The following is a 22061-nucleotide window of genomic DNA, read 5'->3' on the forward strand; positions in this document are numbered from 1 at the left end:
GTAGTTGCCACTGAGCCRGATTTTTGGCACAGTGGGGCTGGAGAGCAGCTGAATCAGCTCACACCAGCATGTCCTGAACACTCCTTTTCTGCACTTCTCCTTTGTATTTCTTTCTCATTCCACTCAGAGATCACACCAGTTTCCTTGGCTTACCACAGACCCTTTACCAGCCCTTGCCCCCTTTCTCTCCTGGGGTTTCCTTACCAGCAGGTTCTACAGTGTCACTGTTGTGGCTCTGGTCCCTCCTGCTGGAAGTGGGGAGCACCTGGTCCCTTGGCCCTGAAGCCACAGCCATTAGTCCTGAGCAGTGAGGAGGAAGATGATGAAGACCTTCTGCACCTTCTGCAGAGTATGTAAGCACCAGCCTCACTTCCACATGTTAGGGATATGGACCAACTCTGTCAGTCATCCTGATTAATCCTCTATTTACCACTAGAGAATATTTGCTTGGCCATTCACACTCCAGGGTTTATGTATCTATGAATCCATGACAAACATAATTAAAAGGTTTTTTTTATTAAAAATCAACATATTTATACATTTGTACATTCCACATACTGCTGTATGTTCACCAATATAACCACTAAGTCCAAAAGCCTCAGCAGCACAGATTTCCATCTGAACAAATTTACTGCAGGGGAACTTCGGTTTTGCAATCAATCATACATTACAGAATGTTATTAACTTTTTTTTTCTTTTCCCTTAAAAAGTAGCAGCACATTTAATTACCAGTGTTCACAAGGCATAAGCCCCAAAGTGTTGTACAGCAAGAGAAAAATTAATTAGCAAATACAGGCAATAGGAAGAGAGCTCACAATGAAAACGTATTAGTTGCTGCCTGTTACGAACAGCAGGATGTTAATAAAACACTTAGAGCCATGCTGAATAGAGACTGCAGCAAACTGGGAAGAGTTATAAAACAAAAAATTACTTCTTGGTAGAACCGTATAAAACAAAATATTTTAATGTCGTTCAGGACAGGAGTCCTGCGAAGAACAGATGTTGTTATAAAGACCCAGCAGTCAGGATAATGCTTGTGTGTTTAAACATGTAATAAAGTTCTCAGAAAACATACACATACTCCACCCCTACCACCGCCTTTCCACAGCTCACATTAGCAGAGCTTCACATGGCTGATGTAATAAAGTGACATTTTACTCAAGACAGATGTGCTCAGGGGTCCCCCAGACCTCTCAAGGTTCACACCCATGTGAGTTAAGTGCTASAAGAGTGACATTATCAGGTAACAAAGGCTGGAAAGTTTCTGGAAATGGGAGCAGGGGGAGCAAAGAGAAGAACTCTCACTGCAACCTGGACTTGTCCACACCTGAGCCACCCCAGTATGGGCTGCCTGGRCAAGTCAGTTCATAGGTACCTGAGTGTGCTCTGTGTAACAAATCCCAAATGCTGATTTTCTCCTGGCTTTGACAATATTACATGAATACTGACCTTAATGTGACAACTTATTCATTTAAATAGAAGAAATTATTTCTTATGAATGTACAGCTGTGAATCTTATTTCGAGCAGAGTGCCAGATTGTGAACAATTTTTCTCATTAGGATTTTTCCTTTTTGACTTGGGAAAACCATGTATGATGACATACACACATCATAGGTAATTTTTATGTGAGGAAGTGTGGAGATATGAAGAAGCTTTAACAAGTGCTTTTTGTATGTACCATCAACTGTAGCAGTGAATGGTTAAAAAAAAAAGTCAGAGCTGCAGTATTGTGATAACTGGAGGCCACATGTTAGACAAATGTGTCTCAATATCTGCAGTCGTCAGTGTGAGAGACTAATCTCATTATGTCCCAAATCACAGTTACAGTGTCACATAAAAAAAATTGCACTTCTGTTTTGGTTTTCACACCTACAAAGTTGGAGGAGACTCATTGGAAAAAGTGAGAGATGAATTACAAATGATTTAGCAAGAGCTAAATTAAGAAGAAATATTCTTGCAGAATCTCTWCTCTCCAAGGGCAGGTCTAAGACACCACATTCTCTAAACCAGAGATAAAAACATCAGGCTTGAACTCCCAGAAAGCATTCAATTTCCTAACAAGAAGAATAGTCAGAGAAATATGTCTCTTTCCTGCCTCTTCTCCCTCACATATGCAATCAATTAATAACCAAATCTGGTTCCTTCTCTGTTCACTCCCTCCGTGCTGCTGCAGCCACACCAGAACTTACCATAGGAGCAATGCTGGCCCAGGATTTCAGGTACATAAACCAAGAATATCAGACTGACAATGCCAAAAGAAAGGAAGGAATGAATTCAGGTTCTCCAGAATGAAGCTCTCTTACCCAAGGGGTGTTGCAGTTATCCCACCTAAGGAAATTTGAATGCAGACCATTCATAAATTTCCTGGTGACAAAGCACAGAACCGCTCTGAACWGACATCTCCAGTWGAGAACTATCCCAGTTGCTCATGTRCTGGATACACATGGGAAGAGCATCATMCACCTGCCACTTCCCTGCTGAGATCTTGCTCTGCCTCTGCCTCACATGGGTTTTCTTTGCTTTATCCTTTAGTTCTCATGGGATTTCCATATTAATTCATTCAAATGAGTTCTAGTATAAAACATTATAGTAACAAAACAACAGGGAACAATGTATGAATCAGTATTTCCAGTCCACATTTGGGGGGACAGGGCTTAAAAGAACAAGGTGCCCCCAACCTAAATATTAACCACACTTTTGATTGCAAAAATGCTACCTTGCATTATTCTGATTTCTGTATTTGTTCTGTATGTACTGTTTTTGCTGCATTTTAGCCAAAGTACACATCTGCAAAAAGATATTGACTATTAATGAAGAATTGTTTAATCTTTTATAGACATATCTTTTCATGAAATAGCAAGTGAGGACTTTCCTGAGGTATGGAATGATATGATCTTTATTCCATTGCAACAGTAGTTCATCACTACTTCATGGCTAGAATTAGTCTAAATCATGGAGAGGGGTCCTTTTTTCAGTAAATACTAACTAAATAGAAAAATAGAGCACRCTGAGGATGCTGGCAGCAAAAGGAAGTATTTCTTATGAAATGCATGCTAATGTACACGAAAGGTTTATAGGGTCTTTGTAAAAATCACTTCCACTCCACAATTATTTTTAAGACAGGGGACCATTTTTCTATATGATCACAGCCAGTTGTACACACAACGTTCAAAACCCATGACTACAAGATAGAGAATCTGCTTATAGCAGTGCCACAGCAGAATCACTCATGCCAGAACYGAGTCAGAAATGCCCACACTTTTTTCTAAGTGCCTCTCCCTACATGTGGCTTACAAAGAATACAAAATTCCTTACTCAAGCTTTTAAAAACAARTAAAATTCAACACAACAGTTTTATTTGCCTCGTTTCAAAATCAGGAAGGAGAAAGATTCAAAGATCTTTTGCTTTAAAGCAAAGTACTCCCCTTATTGAGTACAGCTCTGGGACCCACAGTACAAGAAAGATGTTGAGCTGTTGGTATGAGKTGAGAGTAAGGCCACAATGATTMCAGGGCTGRAGCACCTCTCCTAYRCAGAGAGAGGCTGAGAGAGCTGGGGCTGTTCAGCCTGGAGAGAAGGCTCTGGACAGACCTTACTGCACCTCCCCAGTACCTGAAGGGATCCAGCAAGGGAGCTGGAGAGGGACTTTCTACAGATGCATGTAGTGATAGARCAAAGCTCTATAGGGCCTTAAGCTGAAGGAGGACAGATTTAGATCAGCTATCAAAGAAATTCTTTACTGTGTGGGTGGTGAGGCACAGGCACAGGTTCTCAGAGAAGACGTGGACACACCATCCCTGGAAATGTTCAAGGCCAGGTTGGATGAGGCTTTGAACAACATGTTTTAGGGGAAGATGTCCTTGCCTAAGGCAGGGGGGTTGCAATGGATGATCTTTAAGGTCCCTTTCACCCCAAACCGTTATATGTTTCTATGAGAAAGAGAAGGATATCTTTTTCCCCTGGATGAAGTCTGGTTGCCCCTTCTTGGAGGCAGCTTCCTAAGCCAGCCTTTGTGTACAAGGAGGCTGCATCTGGACAACACTCTGAGGCACATGGTGTGATTCTTGGGGTGTCCTGTGTGGGGCCAGGAGCTGGACTCCATGATCCTATGCATCCCTTCCAACTCAGCTTATCCTCTGATTCTAGAAACGAGCATGKGGACACTCCATTTTGCTGAAAGTTTCCACTGATTTGGGAATTCTGAAACAGGGAGCAGCCATACTAACTCAACTGCATGCTGATCAGTAAGCTTGGAATTTATTAGACCTTTACAGAATTAAAAGAAATGCTTTCACTTTGAAATACTTAACTTTTATTTAAAGTTGCCATTTTTTTRATCTCTCTTGGAGGAAGTTTTTTCTTTTAAATCAACCGCTTTAAAATGTTTAAATAGCAATGTGAATACATATGAGGGCAGTTAAGTAAGGGGTTTGTGTTATTTGAAAAACTTTAATTTACAGAATATTTAGAATATAACAAACCCAGTACCCCTGTAGTGCGCTTTTGTAGATTTCTTACAATTTTATACCTTCTTTCTGTGGTTTTGATTGCACAAAGTCATCCATAAGCACTAAAACCTATTTCTGTGGAGTTCCAACCTGCCTAAGTTATGTTATAGCAAACACTTAGCACATAATCTGTACACTTAKGTATCAGCTACATCTTAATCCTCCAAAGAAATGCTAGAATAGTAAGATCAATTTATTCAACTGTATGTACAATGTATTTGCATATTAATAAATAAATCAATATTAAAGTTAGGGTCTCTTCCCCCATATAAAAGTGACTACAGTCTGACCAGACAATCTTTCTTTTTTTTTTTTCTTCCAAGTTCACCTGTGTGATTGAGGCTATTGGCTTCCACTCAACATGTTACAGTAACTGCAGGAGCAGAAACCTAACAGAGCAGTGCTTACATTTAAATTCCATATAGCAGGTGGATGGGAGGGAGGTACTAAAAAGTGCATCAAAAGCAAAAATTTTGTAGAGCAAAGAAAATAATGTGTTYATAATGTGAAGTTCATAATGTGATCCTGGGGAAGAGAATCCAKCCCAAAAGAAGACATGCTGCAGCAAACTCTGTAATCGATGCATGTTTCTGTCTTCGTAGTAAGCTGCAATGATGCCAATCTTGTCCTACCACWCTTCAAGAATTCCAACTCCAATAGATGCCATCTTCCCCTCCACAAATTTATCAACACCACGGTCAGTGCAAAGTGACAATTCTTAAAATAACTGTTTGCCTTCACTCCATAACATTTGTCCTCACTGTGAAGAAAAGGCTMCTTTTCTCTTAAGTGTTTATTCCTGTACACAGAAGAGCCCATATTTGCACCTYTCCATGTCTGGTAGTGAATTTTCTATCTACATTCATTAGAAATCAAAAAGAAAAGTAGCAGTAYTTCATATTTACTGGAAGTCTTCCCATTAACCCAAAAACTAGCTGTCCATCTTGATTTACACTTAAAGTAGCTGCACTTTTTTCTTTCCAGCCCACTTTCAATGGGGTATAAGTCATGGGARCTGTGGGAATATTTCAAGTCTGATTGCTGGAGCTGGGAGAGTGAGGAGTCACATTGGAATTGAGGTGYCTGTTTGCAGCACAGTGCGTGTGGGCCATACTCCCGTTCGGGTATCTTACAAACACAGGCTCGCAGAAAGGATTTTGGCACACCTGACACACCTTTTTGTCGGAAAGAAAAATCGGGGCTCCTTTTTGTTTAACCTAAAGAGAGGGGAAAAAAAATCCAATGTGAATCTAACAAGAAAGAAAGGCAAATGATGGAGCATAATTGGAACTGCTTCAAATGGATAAAACAGAAACAATTTTAAGAATCTGCTGTGAACTCTAAGCAACGCTGCCCTATCTAGGAATAGAAGAAAGCTTCACAACTGRACTTACTATTAACAAAATCTACTACCAAGTTTCAGTTAATACTAAGTACTGGATAATTTCTTACAAATTTTGACAGGTGATGCTGTAAAAAAACTGAATTGGAAATTCTGACACTCCCTCCTAGTGAAAGAAATGCTAATTCACACTTGTTACAAGTTTCTGCAAGAACTTTGTTAATCTGAAAATCCCAGATTCACTTYAATTCAGCCAGAAGCTCACCAAGGTTTTTCCCATTTCAAGGCCCCAAGGCCCCTACTTTCTCTTTTGTATTACAGAGGAAACATACAATTAATTTTGAGTCTAGTAATCATGGCAAAAAAACCCTAATAAATGCCAAAGACATGAAGACAACTTTTGTGCTAATTCTTTAAACTTCTTTTGATTACTGTATATCAAAGGACTCAAGTTCTAAGCTTCAAAGTGCTTTTATTCAAAAACAGCCCAGCAACCTACCTTCTCGTACTTGTAGATTAAGTTTTCAGCTTGTGCTAACCCAAGTGCCACCTGAGYCATTCTTTTCGTGTGAATGCTTTGTCTCATTGCTCCAGCCAGGAAGGGAGAGAGAAGCTGCACTGACCAGCTGTCAGGCACCACCTGCAAAACCAGACCTGCATCAAATTCCGCAGCRTGGTTATTCAAGAGATCCACAGCAGCCATCATGAGTGCACAGTCYGAAGTGCCTGGAGTTAAATACACTGACAGCAGCATATGGAAAAGCCTCCGTCTGTACTGCACATCTTTGTTCTCAGAGTTCCATATACAGTATTCTTCAGCAGCATGGAAGTCCTTTAACTCATGGACRAGGATATGCAAAGCCTTCTCATGTTCTTCTAGTTTCCCATATAAAATCGCACTTTCCATATGAAGGTCTGTGCCCTGGATTTTGTCTGTTAAAYAAGAAACAAGGCAAAATTTGCTCAGTGGAATAAATAACTATAGAGAAGACAGATGCTTTTAGGTATAGCAATGTCCAGATGCTTGGAAACACATCTCTAACAAAAGAGTACCACAAAATATGGGACAAAGAAATTACTAAAAACAGGTAATAAACCGTTGTCACTGTCACCTTTTAAATTCTAGCAGACACTGCTACCATGTATRATAAACTGTAAGATGAAACTGCAATATTTTTAATCTCTGCTTCTCCCACTGTTATAGGAAGTCACAGAATAAAGTCCACAAGAGACAATAAAAATCAAATAGTACTTCCATTYAAGAAAAGGGCACTACAAACCCTCAATCCAGTTTAAAGTTTAAGTGKCAGCAATAGGCAGATAGAGTGACAAGTTCATCTGGCATGTCAAAATAAAGTAGAAAATCATCTCATTACGTATAGGTAATGAAGATTTGGCATCGGCCTATGTAAAATATATGGAAATACAATGTTTTTCTCACCAAAATATTTTTGTTGCCAGGGAGAAGCACACTAGCTTGCACTGATCTCACTTTCATGTAATRTAAGAATTGTCATGTAAGAAATCCTTTACTTTGGAGTACATGGATTTCAACAGAATAATCAATTTGGTAACTTTTCTCTGAAAACTTTGTTCGCAAACTAACAAAAAGGTGAAAAAGAACAAGAGTTTCAATGATGGTGCTATACTTGTACGTTACCCATCATATAATATTTTGCCGCTTGGAAAGGTAAGGAAACATTTAAAATTGCTAAATTTAGTTGCTACACAGCTATTTTTATTTCCACATACACTGAATTTTTTCCACTGAATTTCAAAAAATCATTTCWCATCTTTCAGTTCAATAACAAGTCAGTTTCCTTTCATCCACTATTCCATCCTTCCTTCCATTCTTCAGCCATAATCCTCYATACCAGAGAGGATTTAAACAAGTRGCTTGCTTAATTGCACTGCATGYTTGCATTCTAGTGGATGAAACATTAAAAATCAACTATCATAAGCACTGACAAAGGAAAATATTTAGCTCAGCTGTTGCTTGCCTTATACCAACAGTAACATGTATGTTGCTTTTCATTTAAAAGAATGCTCTTTTTTTTTTTTAACATGAACCCCAGACTGAGTTTCAGGATTATGGAAAACAACTTCTTGGCAATCAGATTCTTCATTGCTTCACTTCCATTTACTAGAAACAGGTTGCTTACAAAATAAACTTGTCTTTCATTTGCAAATGGTTGTCACAAGTTACATGCTCATCATTAAAAAGRAGGTGACTAAGAAAATTGTATGCAGATATTTGTGCTGGCCACTTGGTATTCTGTCTCTGCAGCAGTGGCAAACACACCCTTGGAGCTATGGAGACCAAGGACAACACCAACAGATTTGCTTTCTAAATTAACCTGTGTTAGAAAATACAACCTATCAAACAAACACACATAAATAGTCCTTGCAAGGACTATTGTTTTGTTTCCAGCTGGAAATAACACACAGCATTTATAACAGACAACATGCAACCTACCCAAAATAAAGCGAATTCTATAAAGATCAGATTTCTGAAGCAGACTGCGCAGTTTCAGCAGCAGTTCAGTTGYTTCTGTACAATTATCTGTGGTCATGGATTTCAGCTGAAGTATTGCCTCCAAGTACAAGACAGCTAGATGAGTATGGTACTTCTCTTTCTGCAGATGAATAGAACAATGTTAACTCAGTTTACAAAGACAATCTCTTCTTCCCAGCAATAACAGTGATGAGTATTTACTTAATTGCATAGAAGTATGTTTTAAMTTATTTAATTTGAAATAATCACAAAGTTTTCTTCCATGCAGATAGACAACTTAATTCAGAGCAGCCTCACAAATKACATTATGAGGAATCCCATATTTACATTCAGTTATGTCCTTCAACCTTTTCTATTTCTGCAATAAAATCTTACCAAGCCATCAGAGGTGGACAAGCACTCTGAAAGCACAGTGCTTTTTTTTGTTATCCACTATCCAATATTCATCAAAACAAGCYGATGATTTGACTGTTTTAAACAGTCTCACTAATTCATAATAATCTAAAAATTTTTAAAGACCAAATTGATTTATAACCCAGCCTTTACTAGCAGGTAGATTTAATTGTTAATTACTTTCATTACAAATATTTTAAAAGGCACCGTGTTTAAGTCAGAAAGTGTGTTTGGAAACACCTATGACACCAGACACTAGCACAATTCATCAGTCATGGTGCAAACACACCTGCAATACCAACAAGGGGGAACTGATGTGCATTTGAAGAATGTGAATTAGTGCACTGACCATCAGTTTTGCAGAGTTCTTTCACTGTTCATTTCCTGTTCATTCCAGGTTAAAGTAACTTCTCCTGTGCTTAAAATGTCTCCTATCCAAATACAACAGTTGGCTGCTTTTGTATTGAGCTAAACCCCCCCAAAGGTATAATACACTGTCACTCAGGGACCTGTGAATACATCTTCTGGGCATTAAACATCAGGACCTGTTTGGAATTCTAGTGAAGGGTGCCTGGTTTAATATGATTGTTAATTGTTCAAATCTCTCCAGAAAGACAGAATAAAACATTCTTACTAGTGAAACACTAAATTAGCAATTTTAATATATTGCTGCTAGAGTGCAATAGGAYCAGCAGTGCTGTTGATAATTTTTCTATGATCTTACCAGTAGAAGGTTTAAGCCTTATCCGTGAAATAGAAAAGTAAGCAACAACCAGATGTAAGAAACCACCCAAAGTAAGGGTGACATAAGCAACTGTCTTGCCATCACAAGTGTTAAAAAATTCAAAATCATGAAGTTGTCCACTCCTCATCTTTTGCTTTAATCTTAAAAACACTCCTACCCCACTCTGAATACATTTGAAAGACTTATTATGCCTATTTTCCAGATATTGCCTTTTYCAGGTTTGTTGATCATAATCTGCATTCTGAATACTATGCCTATTTTTAGCATTCTYACAGAACTCACCTCTATTTTTCTTTCCAGTACTAGATGTTCTAGATATCTGACACGTGCTTTAGGATATTTGTTAAGGCAACTGATGATATCATCTGGATTAATGCTGTTTTTCTCCTGTTCTTCCACAGGCCTTTTAGTGAAAATCTGTACACCAACCTAGAAAGAGTTAATYGCATTTAGGAACTCAATGGCAACCACTGTATTAAATAAATATTTAAAATGAAAAAGGAATATCACTATTGTTAATACRTTAYTCAGRAAGATAAACAGAAAACCCTRCCCAGCACCACAGGATTATACTACYCTGTGCTTATCGTGATCTCACTCACTCCTATTTAAACTACCTCAATTTGTAGTCTATATATTGTTCAGCTTATAAACCTTGGCTTGGGCACAACTCCCACAAAAAGTATTCAATGGATTTGCACAATAACAGAACAAGAGACTTCAGCCTTTGCAGCAAGAAACCTTGAATCAGAGACCAGAATGTTCTAAGCTTTTCACACAGCYTTTTCACACAGATGGAGCAAGAGACTTTTGTAATTACCAAACCAAAAGTTTAGAAATCTGCCATTACACAAAATAGCTAAGCTTAAATTAATATAAATTAGGCAGTGACAAGTTAGAACAACAAAGACTGTCTGACACAGCAGCAAACATTCAACTTAACTGCCACTGATGTCTGCCACATCCCTACTAATGGATGTTGCTTTTTTTTTAATTTCAGCAGATTAAGTTAATTCTTCTAGCAATGAAATTTTGTCTTGAATGAAGGCTATTTATCCCATGTCCTGGTGTACACAGATACCATCCATCCCCTTTAAAATAMGGAGCAGCAGCAACAGCTAACATGTCAGATGATTTATTTTAGATTTGAAAATTATTATACTTTTTGAAAATTATCTAACTCAATAKGAAGAAAACAGAAGAATTGCTGTTTTTCATGCCCTAAACTTTKTTATCAGAATAAAAAGAGGCAATTATGACTAGCACTTGCTAATAGAGGGACTTGGAAGAATTGAGAAACCTGGAAGTTTTCTTCTGCTGATCACTATTTAACTGGTATTAAATATGCTACAAAAAGTCCAATCAGCTATCAAGAAAAAACAGCAAATTGAAAACCCAAACAGCACTGCAGAGAAATACTGATGTTCTGTGAAAAATCTATTAATCACAAACCTCTTCATTTTTTTGTAAAATCCATTCAGAGTACTTCCACACTAGGTCTTGGTCTGAGCAGAATGTAAGGAAGTCTACTATGTACTCATAGAGATCTGAACGTGTAGAATCTTGAATGTCTCCATCAACTATCTTCACCCACAACTGCAAAAACATACAGATTAAATTGCTTAAAACACATCATAGGTATTCCACCTCAAAATTTATGTAASCTACTAAAAGACTTAGTACAAGACTCATGCAATTAGAAAGAGTTGACAGGAACACCAACTGCAAAGAACATCACTGGTCACTCACTTTTGCCATCACACCCTTCTCTTGCCATATTCACYCAATTCAGACCCCATACCACATGGGCTCTCATTCTGAAAATGACTAAAGRAGGTACACTAATCACAAATAAAATTTATGTTAGAAGTAATTTTCTCCAATGCATGGCATACTTTTCGTGTGTTCTACGTGTGCAAGATTAAAAGCAAATGATACAAGCAATTTAGAAGAAAAACTGGTTTTCTGCTTCTSTTTCATTTTGACTGAAGAGCTACAAATGGTACCACATGGTAATGTGGTATTATTTTTATGTACATTATAACTGGAATTAAAATATGCCACACCTAGCAGACCAGTTTAGCAATAAACCTTGTTTTTTTTCAGCATAAAGATTCTTGAAGATTTCTTGCACATGACAAATGTACATACTATTTTTGTTGCCCTTACAAAATTTCTGCTCAGGCCATTATTACTATTTATRTAACTAACTTGAATGCATCTGATGGAGTTATTGGGATTAATGTGCTCAAAAAGTCACACAATAAGGCAAAGATAATGGATATGGTCTGAGACACACRTTATGTACTCATCAAGAACACTTTAATTTCTCTAGATGAAGTTTTKCAGACAGGAACAACAGAATCATTCAGTCTGCAGTGGACAGCCCACTGCTAGTATTAGTGACATCAGATGGAAGGTGCCCAAAGGGATTGCTAACCCAGCTGAAACACACAGGTCTTGCAGAATGTGTTCACTCTTCATCACCAGATAAGGAAATAAATTCTCTGTTGCTATCAGTGTCTGCCATGAGATTGCAATGCTGTTTTGCTGTGTGCAAACTGATAAATCAGCMGAGTGCATACTTCCAGAGTCCCATAAATACCTTTTAAAGTGTTTGCTTGATTATTTTAGCACTTCTGTCCATCTTTAGGAGTACACACATATGTTCTGGTATGTATAGTTTTGCTTTTAAAAAATAGCATACAAGCATGTAAATAGCTGTCAACTTCAGTTAGCTCTTCAGACTTTCCACATCTAGTATATTGATTTATYCAAGGAAGTCTTAGTATAAGTTTCAAGTTTCTCACATACACACATATACATATATATACACACACACATACACATGGCAGCTTTTCAAACAGATAAATTAAGTTTTATCGAATTGTTAAAACACTTTGGAATGGTTTACAGATTACACTATAAGTTTTATTCTAACCTGAAGTGCTGCAGCATCCTGACCATTGTAGTGATACAGGAGACCAAGTGCAAAATACCTGTAAAGAAAGAGAAAATAATATTAAAATTGCTAGAACTTTCCCACTGATTGAATTATAGACTGATTAGCACAGAGGACAACAAAAAATGGCTTACAATGACATATACATGGCCATGCTTACATTGAACAAGTCTCTGTAGGCTGTTTTCATGAATCAAAGGAGAGAAGTTCTGCCCTAAAAGTGTGTCTCTGTCACTCCTGTCCCCAAGASAGCTTCCGCTCACTAGATCCAACTTACACAAAGTATGTGCCCAATTAGAGATGTTTCCCACACTGTTCTGTCAATTTTATGTACAGACTTAATGCACACCTCCCAGTACTATACCTCCAATAGTTCATCAGCTGTCATTAAACAGAATTTTATTAGGTGTTTATTTAAAATTCTGTTTTACTATCAGAAACATTTTTCTTTACTGTGGCATGGAGTTAAGTCAGGCAAAGAAGAGCTTTGTACAGTGCCATTACAGAGTGGGTTTTGTGTACTCTAAGAAAAATATAGCCAAGCTCTGTAATGGCTGTCCTCATGGAACACTGTCCTAACATTCATTCAATTCACATATGAACAAATTTGTCAACCAAACCACACTTTCCAAAAGGTTTTAACAAAACACCTGAAATAACCGAAATTACCCTAAATATAACTAAAAATAACCCTTAAATACAATGAAAGRCTCTGCCTCACCACTGCAGTTGCTACAACTACACTACATAGTTGAAAGCTAGAAATGAAAACCAGGACAGACACATTACCTATCTACAAACACACCACACTACTACAYACACACATTGGCCTACCTGGAGTTTGTATTTCACACATTTACTATCTAATGTTTCCTCCTTAATGAGAGACAATTTTCTGCCTGCTGGCATTTCTCATTTGAAGTCATTTGCAGTCACCTTAAGGAACCTCCTTTTGGTCAATCAGTGGAACACAGAGTTTGCAATTTAGAAGTAAGAGCTCCATCCCTGAATAAACAACTACCATTTAAAAGCCACTAACTGATTAATACCTTCTCCTAACGTAGTGTATGTTTTAAGGCATCTTTTCATTTTGTCTGTGTACAACTACTGCAGCTATTCTACTCYCCCCTTTATCACAAGGGCAAACAATTCACTTTTTTATCCTCAACTTGTACCAATTCTTTATTATTGTGTTGGATACAGAAACTTTAATGGAGAACTCTGCATCTACCAGGATAAGACAAAATCCATTTCCTTTACCTCAGACTGTCAGTTAGACTCACTGTCTCAGACTTCTTTTCACCAATATTTTTAGATGCTAACAATGTTAATTCAGACTGAGTTGTCTTTTGGACAAGTATAAGCACAGACACTACAAGTACTTGAACACATTGTTCTTGAAGCCAAGAGCAACTAAGACAATTTTCTTTCTTGTCTCCAAGGTGCAATAACGAAAAAAATCCACTCACTTTTTGTGTTTTTCCAGCCARGCAGCACTATCCGTTAAAAGACAGAAGTTCTCAGAAACCAGGAGATCCAGCAGGCTTTCATGATTTGCCTCTGCATACAGCTTGAGTAACGCTGTGTCGATATCCTCCTTGTAGCCATTTGCAACCTCAGTGCTGCGRACTTCATTCAAATAACTCATGAGGAATCGTTTGCATTTTGTCATCTTCTCCTGGTCCCCTTGGGTCAGCTGGTTCAGGTCCGCGTACTCGTGCAGAGGGGGATGAGACCGGATAAATGAAGAGGAAGTAGGCAACAGGAAGGGGTAGAGAGAGATCAGCTCCCGGACATCAAGCTGGCCGCTTCTGCAATTACAGTGTCAAACTAGATGAAGCAAAAAGAAAGAAAAAGTATACATAGGCACAAAAAAAAAGTGTGCTCACATATGCTTAGAGTTAGGACACTAACACAGTCAGTTTCTGAATTTCTTTTTGCTATTTCTTTGTTTATTTATCATTCTTTTTCCTCCTCTAGACATTGAAAGCTCTCAGAATTTGGAGACTGGTCAGCCTTTTGCTTTTGACCTTCCACAGTTGTTCTCTGGCATATACAAAAATCAGCTGAACAGCCCTACAGCAGTCCTACGACTTCAACCATGCATTATGTGAGTTAGTCTTCTGATGGCAGAAAAAAAAAAAAAAAAGAGAAAGTGTATCTTTCAGGCAAGCCACAAAAGACTGTGTCAGTGTAATTCTGGTAGAAAACGGCAACTTCCTATACAAAACTTAAGTCTTCAGACCATATGTTTGGATGATGAAAACATTCTCCCCAGCCCTGAAATGCACCAGATTTCGCATTTGGCTCTCTTCTTACAGAGGTTCTGTAGCAAACCACAGATAGTGTTTAAATGGATGCATAAACAGTAAGTCTGTTTTACAGGCAGAGGCCTTGAGTGTACAACTATGGAGGCTCCTCGGGAGTGGCTTTTCCACTTCAGGTGTGAAGGACACCCTGTACATTTATTTAGCAGCAAGTTGTAATATAGATAAGCCACAAAAAAAAAAAAGTTAACCGTATTTGAAGAAAGACTTTTTTTCCCTCCAAAGTTCTTCCCTGATTCCTTTTAGAACAAAAGCTAACTCACAACTTGAATAATATCCACAGGCTACTCAAAATTTGTGCAGAAACAAAGCGTCTTAATAAATCTGGAAAAAWTCAAGTATAAACATTGGTTCCCTTGCTAGTTATGCTGTCAAGTATTTGGAGATGGCCTAAGTTTGACTTGGAGACTATGACTGTTGAGATGGATGAAGTTAAAAAATGCCATATTTAATATGYCACTTTTAATAAGTTTAGTAAGTTTTAGAACAACTTCTACAGTAGGTTCTGTGTCCTTTCCTTACCATCCAAGTTTTTCTAGATGATGTAGTAGTCAGCTACTTTACCTCTGACTTCACAGATTCTGGCCTGAATGATGATCTGTTTCCAAATGGAAAACCAGCTTTCAATCTGGGCTAGCCCAAAGCCTGGGCTGTGAATCACCTTGGTTCTCCCAGCAGGTCTGACTCAAGCTCAGTTTTTTACAGTTTGCTCTCCTCACAGCAGTGGTAAGTAGCAACCTAGCAGCCTCCTTAAAAGCACCACATGATCCACAAGCTTCTTCYGAAAAACACCAAATACTAAACAATGACCCCACCTGCACAAATGCCTAATATTCTGCTCAAGGTTTATGGCTCCTGGGATTTGTGGATGTCTTGTGGATTTTTCCATCACATCCAGACAAACCCATTTTAGAACCGCTATGAAGGACCTCATCTCTTTCGGAAAACATGTCTGAGCCTTCAGCTTCTAGGAACTCAGGCTCACCAACATGCAGACAGGAATTTATGACACAGTAGAAAACAAACTCTTAAGTTGAGACATCAGTGTTGTGAAGCAACTTCCCTTCAACCACTTCTGCATTAGTTCTCTTTGGGCTTCATATATACAAACAATGCAACAGGCAGAATCTACAAGTTTTCAGGAAACTTAGGTCTAAATTCAGACCCTCGTGTCTACAGATGTCAGAGATGCCAAAGAAGCCTACAGTGCTGTTTTGCCTAAATTACCACTAGTTGTATTGGAAGCTTATAGTCTTGAATCACATTTAAAATGCAAATCCCACATCATTCCTACTTCTTATTTCTCCAGGTTTAAGTACCAGCAACTTTTTTAACCTTTTCAGTGGAGGAGAGACTTACATTTTAAGTCTCCCTACAGGTTTTCCCAGGTGAGAAATACTGTGTAAAGAGTTAATATTTTTATTTGTTAAAAAGAGCAAAGTCTAGAGAAGTTCCAGTATCTGGGGTGAAGGGAAGCAATATCTAACTAGTAAACACCAAAGATAACTGGTTTCACTGTGACATCCGCCAAACATTCCAGTAAGGCACCTAGAATTCAGCAAATGACCTCCTAAAAAGCACTGTTTGCTATAACTCTAATGATAGGAACGTGAAATAGTGTAAGTATAAATCACAACTATATAACATGATTAAAATTCTGTTATAATGGTTTGTCAGACCAAAGAAGCCCTACTGCTGCTTCTCACTCAGTTTTAAGGTTAATGGATCTAGATGAGGAAAATTATCCTCCTTTYGTTGAACTATTTGAGTTTCAATAAAGCTACCCCTTTCTTCCWTTTTCTCAACCTTCTTCAGTATTCAGAAGCATGAGCATTAACCACAAGGAATTTGGCAAATTATTCTTCTTGAAAGTTCCAGTCTTTTTAAGAACTATGAATTTAAGCATAAGATGTAACAGTTTCTTGCCAAGGCTATCCAAGAAGAGTAATAATGCAAGAAAATGAAGACCTTTAGTCCAATGTAATTCCCCTGCTAACTTGTAATTGTCAGATGTTTTTCAAATAGTGAGACAATCTCACTTCATATTTAGCCAAAAGCGGTCCATGTACCACACCAAGATCTCTGAGGTACTGCTGCTACCCTGTTTCGCTGCTTCAATCTGTCTTTTCCCAGCTAGGTACCAAATTTCCCTTTGACATTAAGACTGAAGTCATGTCTAAGACAAGGCTGAAACATCTGCAGAGCAATACACTGGGATGAGAGGAAGTGATTTCATAGACTGCCACTATCTTTCCCATTTTTCCTCTGATCAYCAGTTAGTTTAAAATGAACAAGACTGATTGAGACTGTGTCAGGACACACACAGATATTACTCTAACTGGGTGTGCTGAAAATCACAGGACTGACAATCTGGCTGAAAACAACAGGGCTGAAAATCAAGGAACCTGAATTCTATAACAAGTTTTTTCAGAGTCACCAAAGTACTCTACTTAGTTTATGTATGGCTGGACAGAAGAAAAGCACAGAAACTTATTCTGGCTTTCTTCCCTGAGCAGACATCAGCAATTTGTGAACTGTTGTTCTGCTTTGGAGTTGCAGCTTTTAGAGGAAGTGAACATCCTGGGATGCTGACTCAGTTACAAAACTTGTGGCTGGACAGCACATTTTCTCATGAAGCATGTTTGTTTCTACAGAGGAGTTCCCACAATCCTATTCATTAAAGCTAATTTGTAAGAGGGACTGGCAGTTGGATGGAGGACGCATAGATATTGGCTCCTTCTACAAGGTGGCGCAACACCCCACAGGATACCTTTCCCTCTTTTTACTGCTTTTAAAATACAGTTAACTATGTATAGCTTGCACTCCTACTTCAGATACACAAGTGTCTGAAAGATTATAAGGGTGAAGAAAGACTGCAAGCTGCTCACTAATGACAAAAATTACTAGGTGACAGAGGAAGTGATTGTGGCCAGAACAAATTCTCACTAAATGCTTTACAGGCCTTTCCTGTCATTCCCTTATGTTCATTCAGTGCACACTGCTTATCCAAGCCCAGTGTCTCCCATTATACTGGCGAGCAGAAGAGAAAATGGCAAAATCCCTCACCAGTAGCAACATTCCTCAAAAGCTTTCTTTCCTCAATGCATTTCCATTAACCAAGGACAAYTTTTCTCCTACACTGCAAATATGCTTATGATATACTGAAAATTGTCTAACCTTAATCCTATTCCATAGACTCTAAACTGATTTAAAGTGAATTTCAGCAGGTAACAAGGAGAGTTATTTTATGTGGTCAGCATGCATTCCACTAACTACAGGGAGTGCTGCATCACAGAATGAGGCATGGCTAGCAGAAATGAAATTATCAGGTAGAATAAAGATAACAAGCAGCATTTTTTGAATGAAAGTGGAATATCAAGGTCAATTTGTAAACAWGTGACTGCTGAAATGGCTAAATCGACAAGGTTAGTACAGACTTCAAGAACAAATCTGTCTTCTACAAAAGGTTTAGCAGAACAAGTGTTAAAGCAAATTCAGTATCAGCATTCTCATAAAAAATAGTGTGATTTTGTTAATATTTAAGTTGTAACAAATAGTTAAATCATACCTTTTCTTAAAAGTATTAAAAAAGAAAAGAATAGAGCAATGTTCACGCTGTAAATCACAGCACAGACTCAACAATAAAGCCTTCACCTTCATGGGCATAARGTAAAAAAACCTCCATACATATAACTCAAATTCTTAATGCTACTCTATGCTAGCATCCAAAAGAAACCCAACCAGTTGCATTAACTCTTCAGTGATAAAGTTGCTTCAATGTTACTCTGTTCTTAACCCCAACAAAACCATTTTATTACAGTGAACCCACATCTACATCAAAAAACATTAAAACAACTAAGTTTTTCAAACCAAGAACACTACCTCCTTATTTAAAGAAAGTAAATGATTAAATTTCTTGTCACACAATTACCTGAAGAGTTCTTTTGCTTCAAGGAACTGAAGCTGTGCAAACTGTATAAAACCTGCTTGCTGCAGGATTCGTTTGTACATTACCTACAAAAAAGAAGGGGGGGAAAGGGTTTATTATATTTGTATTTATGTAGTGCCAGTTACTACACCAATAGCTATCAGCCAAAAAGCACAGAACATGATCTTCAACCACACCTGTCAAGTCACAGGCAAAATAAAACTCGATCCTCTACATTTTAAATTATGCACCTGAATATATTGAATCTGCTGCCCAAACTCAGTTTCTTACACAAAYGTGTGAACACAACACTTCTCACAAGTGCTCACTAAAAGCAAAGTCAACAAACAGCAAGTTTAAGTTTTCTTTTTCAAATAATGACTCATCTGACATCACACTGACTTGCCTAAAATTTTTTGAATTATTTGCAAACATAAAAGCCAATGTTTATCTTTGAAGCTYCCCATGATTCATTCAATGTACCATAGAAATATGGTTAAAAACCAAGTAAACCATATGGAAAGCTATTTGTTATCAAGCTTTACCGTTACGGTCACACCTAGACAGAAAATATTTCAAAGAAACTCACTAGAAAGAGAACACAAAAACTACTTTAAATGATAGGTAGTTATTAAATCTGAATGGTCAACCAACTACCAATTACAAGATTAAATTAAATCCTTGTGCTTAGAATATTTCCAACAGCAAAAGGGAAGTACTAAAAKCAAGCAACCTAAACTCTGCTCTGCAGAGCATTCCCATTTGAGACAACACTGTGCTTTGGCAAATACAGCCAGCTACCTTCACATGTCCTCAGTTTTTTCCTTCAACTTGCTCAAGTGTGCACAGCTTTCTAAAGTTTCACACTGTACATGAAGGCTATTACTAATAGCACACTTAAAAAAGTATTTCTATGAAAATACCCAGAGAAACTACAATACAATAGGAWCATCTTCCTGACAGGAAGTGCTAAGAACAGCAGGCCTCAAAGTACAGTGGACTGATATAACTGATGATTTCTGATTAAAGGTCATGGATTTACCAACAGAAAAGCTTGGTTTCAGTACATTTAGTCTGTGCATGCTTTACAAATGGTTTGTCTTAAGGAAATCCATAATCTCTGTTGGTAGCAAGTCACTAAAATGATTTGTAAAGTAATGTGACTTTTCTTGCTTCCCCAGGGCACAGAAGAAGAGGGAAAACAGAAAGAAATGTTATCAGGCACACTTTTTCAGAYAAATATAACAATATAAAATTAAATGAACAATACTACATGACATCTTTATATTAACTAGTGCTTTACATTCAAGTGTAATAATTAAAAATACAGTTAAATAAAAGAAAATTATAGTCACAAAGTAAAACTTCTTTAGGTGATTAACTCACAAAATAGCCAAAATATTTTGGATTTCTGACAATGGTATTACATCAATGCACAGTAATCTGATGAATACTCACCTGGTCACATTCCTAAGGACACTGTTGAAGGATTTCAATCTGCAAATATTTGCATCTTGTGGCAGAATAATAACTTTAAAATCCAGCCTAACTTTCCAGGGAAAGTCTTCTCACCCTGCTCACTAGTATTAAAAGTATCTAGGCTAGGGCTTCCCCCCCACCAGCCTGTTTTCAATTTTTGCAATGGAATGATCACTAAAATTTACTTATTTAGTCAATTATGATATTCTAATAAAGTTTGAATTAATGTAAGACATTGAAAGCACTGCTGTAATTACAGAGTGTAGTCTGTACAGCATCTTTTTAACAAAAAGTTGAAAAGAACTCATTGATAGTGTAACTATAGCCTGAAAGAATCAGTTTTAAATTTGATCTAATAAAGTGGTATTCACTTTCATTTAAATGCTGACATATCTTCAATTCTCCCTTAAAGACRTGCAACAAAAAGTTGTAGAATACCTACTGACAGACACTATTCGAACTTTTTAAAGATGCAATGAAGAGAGAGGCATCTCCAGATAAATTTTTAGTTGACAAGATACTAAGATGTCCCAGTGTAAAGATTATGGAAGGAAACAGAGCAGACTGTGGAAAATCCAATATTTCTTTTCTCACAGATTTTTGAGAGTGGGCTAGACCTATATGTCAAACACACACAGGTAACTTCTGTTTAGAGAAGTTTACCTTCAGTTCTTCCAGATCTGTTTGTCAGAATACTGCAACAGGCTTCTTAAAAAGGTATTAAGCTACACCCAGTTGAAATTCAACACATGGTTTAGTCCTGGTTTAGTCCTTTGTAATTTCTGAAGAGTCACCATAGGACTTGCAATTCTTTAAGGGAATTCTGCACTGTTGACTGAATTCAAATAAAAAAAACATTAGCTACAAAAACGTGATTTTTTTTTTTAATACAAAATTAATTTGTATTAATTCACATCTGAAAAAGCAATAGCAGACAGAAAGATGACTGCTGAAACTATGGTTGCTGTAGTGAAGCTTTAATTCTCTCAGCTGCTAAAAAAACTACATGGTCCTAAAGAATTTTTCTAGAAAGCCACTTTCTCTTTTGGTCAGATTTGGATGCAGTTAATATGTTTGAAACAAAAAAAAAAATTAGGAAGGGAAAAAAAAAAGAAAAAAAAAAAAGAGAGATACCTATGAAAGATGTGTGTCAATCTAACCAAGGTCTTCACTACCATCAACCATGATTTCTGCAAACGTCAGCTGTCCTGAAAAATTAATAAGTAGTATTCAGTCATTTCATGGTAGCATGGTAGAAAGGCCTTTGTATTCTTCTATCAAAAATGACATCCAGCAAAGCCATCTCCTTGGAACACTGTTGCTTAGCATTTTTTACCTAGCAGGAATTCCTGATGCTCAAAAACAAAGAMATTTTCCTCTGGTATGGCAGAGCTAAATTTGCAGTCTGCAGGGACCACAGGTTAAACAATAGGTTAGAGCTACCAAGGCATGACCTGCTATTTTCCAATAACTAAATATTGACTGTAGAAATAATTCTAAGAGTACACTACTTCATTGTTGCTATTCCACCATGATTCTGCATTACCACAATATATGTATATATTTAYGCTGATATACAGAAGGTGTACACGTGCAATGACAAGTATTGAACTGCGGGSACAAAAAAACCCCATGTCCTCAAGATCTACCCTACAGTGCCCTGACTGAGTTCAAGTCACACATGAGATGGCATCAGTCATTGCAAACTGTAAAACTAAAGCATCATGTGACAAAGGGGACACTATACTTCATGAACCAGGCAATAATAATCACTATTATGTACGGATAAATTATAGTGGCTGGATGAAGTGCCTAACTGCCAACTGTATGCACTCCTTCCTACTGCTTGCACCAAATGGCA

The 22061-nt window shown here is 37.5% G+C and overlaps 1 protein-coding gene across 2 annotated transcripts in view; it reads right to left on the reverse strand.

Annotated features, from left to right (window-relative positions):
- Positions 1-1585: 1585 nt before the first annotated feature.
- TGFBRAP1 (transforming growth factor beta receptor associated protein 1) overlaps positions 1586-22061 on the reverse strand; it is a 34356-nt gene continuing 13880 nt past the window's right edge. For both annotated transcript variants that reach the window (XM_057369468.1, XM_057369469.1), the window contains exons 5-12: positions 18725-18807; positions 13936-14277; positions 12446-12503; positions 10957-11100; positions 9787-9933; positions 8328-8487; positions 6351-6784; positions 1586-5726 (exon numbers count right to left, since the gene is read on the reverse strand). In XM_057369468.1, the coding sequence (XP_057225451.1) occupies positions 5538-5726; positions 6351-6784; positions 8328-8487; positions 9787-9933; positions 10957-11100; positions 12446-12503; positions 13936-14277; positions 18725-18807 (1557 nt within the window). In that variant the 3' untranslated portion in view covers positions 1586-5537. The remainder of the gene's footprint in view (positions 5727-6350; positions 6785-8327; positions 8488-9786; positions 9934-10956; positions 11101-12445; positions 12504-13935; positions 14278-18724; positions 18808-22061) is intronic.

The sequence above is a fragment of the Malurus melanocephalus genome, unplaced genomic scaffold (genome assembly GCF_030028575.1).
Source record: "Malurus melanocephalus ecotype Western Australia unplaced genomic scaffold, MMel_1.1 scaffold_111, whole genome shotgun sequence".
Lineage (NCBI taxonomy): Eukaryota > Metazoa > Chordata > Aves > Passeriformes > Maluridae > Malurus > Malurus melanocephalus.